Source organism: Apium graveolens, chromosome 5 (assembly GCF_009905375.1).
Source record: "Apium graveolens cultivar Ventura chromosome 5, ASM990537v1, whole genome shotgun sequence".
NCBI classification, from domain to species: domain Eukaryota; kingdom Viridiplantae; phylum Streptophyta; class Magnoliopsida; order Apiales; family Apiaceae; genus Apium; species Apium graveolens.
In genome coordinates, this window is record NC_133651.1 from 148,059,188 (window position 1) to 148,063,722 (window position 4,535).

The 4,535-nt window shown below is 32.0% G+C and overlaps 1 protein-coding gene across 1 annotated transcript; it reads right to left on the reverse strand.

Moving 5' to 3' along the window:
• Positions 1–37: 37 nt before the first annotated feature.
• Positions 38–1,745, reverse strand: LOC141660430 (vacuolar sorting protein 18-like). Its single transcript, XM_074467412.1, has 6 exons — positions 1,583–1,745; positions 995–1,025; positions 700–917; positions 470–609; positions 147–242; positions 38–43 (listed from the first exon to the last, which is right to left on the reverse strand). Exons 1-6 carry the CDS (start codon positions 1,743–1,745, stop codon positions 38–40), a joined length of 654 nt encoding a protein of 217 aa, XP_074323513.1.
• Between the last annotated feature and the right edge of the window lie 2,790 nt (positions 1,746–4,535).

The following is a 4,535-nucleotide window of genomic DNA, read 5'->3' on the forward strand; positions in this document are numbered from 1 at the left end:
CCTCCCTTTGAAAGAGGGAGAGGAAGCGGATAACCCATCAGGTCTAAACAGAGTAATAGTAATTGTTTGTTTAGTTTGTTTGGGCAACTGAGTGATAGTACACAAACTGGAAAACCAGAAGGAAATAGATGTAGACAGGAATTCACCTCTAGTAATCCTATCCCTGTAAAGGAATAGAGCCGTGTAGGGGTAACAGCCATCACATAGTATCTGGTTCCACTGCTTGTGCTAGCGGTTTCCATCTGCAGATAGAAATTGAAAAGACAATATAACTCGATTAGATAAATAAGCAAGTAAACTAGTTTGAAATCTTCCAAGATCTGAGTTCCTGTTTCTTAAAAAGTATCACGACTCATATTCTTCACAACCAAATCCGAAAGCACAACTCTTAACAACCAAGTTCATAGAGCACAATGAACAGTCATTACACATAGTGTTTTCAAGAAAACAGGTAGGGGAAGATACATACCTGTAGGTCTTTGAAAGCTTCTGGTAATTCGGCAAGTTCAAAAAGGAACTTTATATACTTTTCCCTTTTATCTTTCTCATCAACAGCAATTTCATGTAATTGACCATTGTCGGTCCCGAGAATCACCTCCCTTGTCGAAGCTGAAAAGATGTTGCATGTATATATTCAATGGCTTAGTTCGTTATGCGAGATACGTAGAGTAATTTATTACAGGTAACAAAGAAATTTACCTTCTGTTATTTGTTGCCTATTCCAGGCAACAGCATTCACCACAAGACCTTTCATTTTGTTTAAGATTCGTGGTTTAGTCCATTTTGCATGCATGTAGAATGTATCAGCACCGCCATTGCCCACCACAGTGGCAATACAATGGCACCCCCCAGGATCAACAAAAACGCTGTGAATGGATTGTTCACCAGGTCGACCCACACCCGCAGATAGATCATATCTAGGCAGTTAATATTAGAGAAAGTAATGAGAGATCCTAAGCGGGAGGGCCTTGAAACAGAAATAAGTTGAACAAACAGGTTTATAGTACAGTAACTCTTAAGACAATCTTCCCCCAAATAAATACACAAAAAAGCAATTGACATACTCAAATGCAGAATCTCATTCGAAAAAAAGTTTCAATTAGCATCATTTAGCGGAACAATTTAACCACAAGCACACACTAAGATTTCCGACAAGCTACAAAGCGGGATTTAATGCTACACCACGTCATTCAGTAACATGTTTTCTATGAGCCAGGTATTAGTTGAGAGGGAAAATAGTATTCTAAAGTCCAGGAAGTGGTATAAATGTGTGATGGTTTAAAAGAGAATATGTTAATAATGCATTGGAATTTAATTAATATATAACAACCAACTTTGATCTAATGAGGCCTTCTTTTATCCCAACTCGCACACTATTTTTTATTATTCTTCTTCCATAAATGCTAAAAAAATAGTCAACCTCTATCTTCTCCTCTCTGTCTCTCAAAGGAACCATCAGTGTGTGGAACTAAATCTCCTCCAGACGATATATATGTGCACAAACAATGAATTTGTGAAATAGCAGTAAATTGTGTGATTTAAATTGATAATAGAGGGGTAATATTAATGTATAGCATCATACCAGAAGAATGTCCAACTCCGAAATCGTGTCTAATAACCCAACCTTTACTAGTTCCTAAAACAATGACATCATTTCCAGCTGCCATACAAGTGATAACTCCATGTCCTTTGGCTGCATATCTCTCGAGAAGATCTACAGTGAACACTTGTCTTCCAGCCTCCATTTACTGCATTCAAGTTTCTCAACTCCAATCGTTAGTTAAAAGAATGTGTCAAGCAAAATTCATATATATATAATATAGGCATTAAATTAACATCTATCGCACTTACTGATTCTGTAACAATACAGGATATAGTTCTGAGGAAAATATTAAATTAAAGAAAATAAAAGACAAGAGGTGAGAGACGCTCTCGTATCAGAACTTAGGTAATGCCTTCATTTTTTATATGTGTTTTATAGTTTTGTTTGGATCTGCTTTCTAAATTTCATAATTTATAGTGTCGGAGTTGGTTTCTGGATTTTAAAAAAACGGCCTCCTCCGAGATGACTAGACTACAGGTACGAGCGCAAACCTTGCAGAGACTGGAATCACAAAATCATAAGTAATAATACACAGAGCTATCGATATATTATTATCACCAATTATATACTTCCTGAAAATGCTATACTGGTAGAGTAAATAGCAACATCACATGTCATCAATTACACGATTATTACATACATATGTATACCAGTTGCACATTATAATAGAAGAACCTATATATACTGACTTGTACTAAATACTCTTCGATTTCGATAACCAAATTCAGGTTAATCAAAAAATTGCCGAGTCGAAGTCGAAAGAGATTACCTGAGGTGTGATACGAGAAGTCGAAAAAGGAGGAGTGAATAATCTGAATAAGTTGTGATCTGATGAGGAGAAGAAAATGAAAATTAGTAGGAGTAGAGGAATTAGTAGTAATTGAGTAGTAATTAGGGGCTTTACCTGAGAATTGATCGGTGGAGGGCACAGCTATGTAAAATTTGGTGTGGTTTGGAATTTGATTTGTTTATCAGGACAGCCGGACAGGGGTTCAGCTTTTGGACCCAGCGCACCACCTGCTCCTGCACTTTGATTAACCGACTGCCTCCTATTGATTTTTCAGGGAATTAAAAACAAACGTCTACAAACTTTATATTTTATCATGTAATTTAAAGTATTTTTACAGTAAAAAAATTAAAATAATTATTTTTGTGAATTTTAATACAAGTTAAATACTTTTATTCAGAAAAAATTATTAAGAATATTACTTTTACGGGTCAAAATACTTTGAAATATGCACAAATAAGTCAAGTTTATTAAAAAAAATTAATTTTACTACAGGGTCAAAGCGCTTTAAAAATTTGAGCAAATAAGTCAAGCGTCAAATTTAAAAATAATAAAGAGAGAAAACATCTGAAATTAAGGCTATGTTTGTAAGTGTTGTTGAAAACTGCTGTGATATGAGAAAAAGTGTTGGTTAGAAAAGTGTACTCAGGAAAATTAGATAATTGTTTGTTAATTTTTTTAATTTATTCATATTTTGAAATATAATATATAAAAATAATATTTTTGAGAAGGTTTGGTGATGAACTGCAAGATACTTCTTGCATGGAAGGATATGTTTTAGCTAATAGCAGCTTTTAGACCAAAAACGCTTTTCCGGACAGCAGATTTTAGAATTTACCAAACACGAAACAATAATCTCAAACGCGGTAATTAGGTAAAGATACACTTTGAAGCTAAAGCTCAAATGAGACGGTTATTTGGATTTACCCATATATACTTGTACATATACGTACATAACAAACTATAAAAAATGTGATAAACCTAACTAAGTACATTACAAAGAACTGTTCTTATATAATGAACATATTATGGATGATGCTCCGATAGCAGGAAAAACAAATAACAGCTGTGATAGTAAAGCTTCCAAAATTAATTTCGAGAAAACATGTGTACATGTTTTTTTTTGAAAAATAAAAATAATTCAATAATAAAAAGTCATATAGCATCTACACTATAACCGAAATTGAACAAATATATAATTATATCGTTGTTGAATCATTTCTTCTTAATAGGCAACCAAGCGACTTTTTTGAAGTGATATGTATATGATGTAATTCTCCAACTGTTGTTTTAAGCAATCGACCACAAATGCATCACCATGAAAACCTTTATTATTTAATCAACACCATGAAAATTTCGCAAATCTGTAATCTCGGATATCATGAACTGCAAAAAAATCAAATAAAACCAATCTCTCACAAGGAGAGACAATCAAAATCCAAATAAATAGGGAAATTATTGAAAATTAACAAGAGATAACTAAAAATAATAAAAAGAAGAATAGATGGTGGCTTTCCAGCGGTGAAAGGCGATGGAAGTCCCTCAAAAATGATAGGGAGACTGTTTTAAGATTGAGAGAATTTCAAGGTTTTAACATTTGTACATGTTGAATATAAAAAACGGGTTAGTACCTTAAATTTTGTAATTATGGGTTGAATTATATAGTTACACATTTGACCGAAACAGTTAAACTGGTCAAAGTTTGTCAATTTTAAGAAATTGATTATTATGATATCATTTAATGAAAAACAAGTTAAATGTGTCAATTTTTCGGTTCGTGATTTTTTTGGTATTTTTGTGTAGAATCAAATATAAATATAATAATTGAAAATATAATATATGAAGGTAAAATTTTACAAAATATATTAAATAAATTGTTCAAATCATATTTACATTATGCAAATATTTATTTGTTTATTTATAAATGTGCATTTATATATTATAAATACTAAATTTGAAAAGAAAATAAATTTTTTTGTATATTTCGTATCATGTATTGTATCCAATGAATAATTTAAAAAACTAACATAAATATCATACATATATTTTCCCATTTTCCCATTTGTGAACTTTAGTGTCGTGTGTAATCAACATAAACATAAATACTAAAATTTTAATATCATGTATTGTTTGGTTTATCTTAGA

Excerpts from the sequence above, each read along its gene's own strand:
- LOC141660430 (XM_074467412.1), bottom strand. The coding sequence starts at position 1,745 with ATGGAGGCTGGAAGACAAGTGTTCACTGTAGATCTTCTCGAGAGATAT. Across the intron at positions 1,026-1,582 it reads CGGAGTTGGACATTCTTCTG|ATTGTCTTAAGAGTTACTGT; the intron begins GTATGATGCTAT and ends ATTTGGGGGAAG. Across the intron at positions 610-699 it reads TAGGCAACAAATAACAGAAG|CTTCGACAAGGGAGGTGATT; the intron begins GTAAATTTCTTT and ends ACATCTTTTCAG.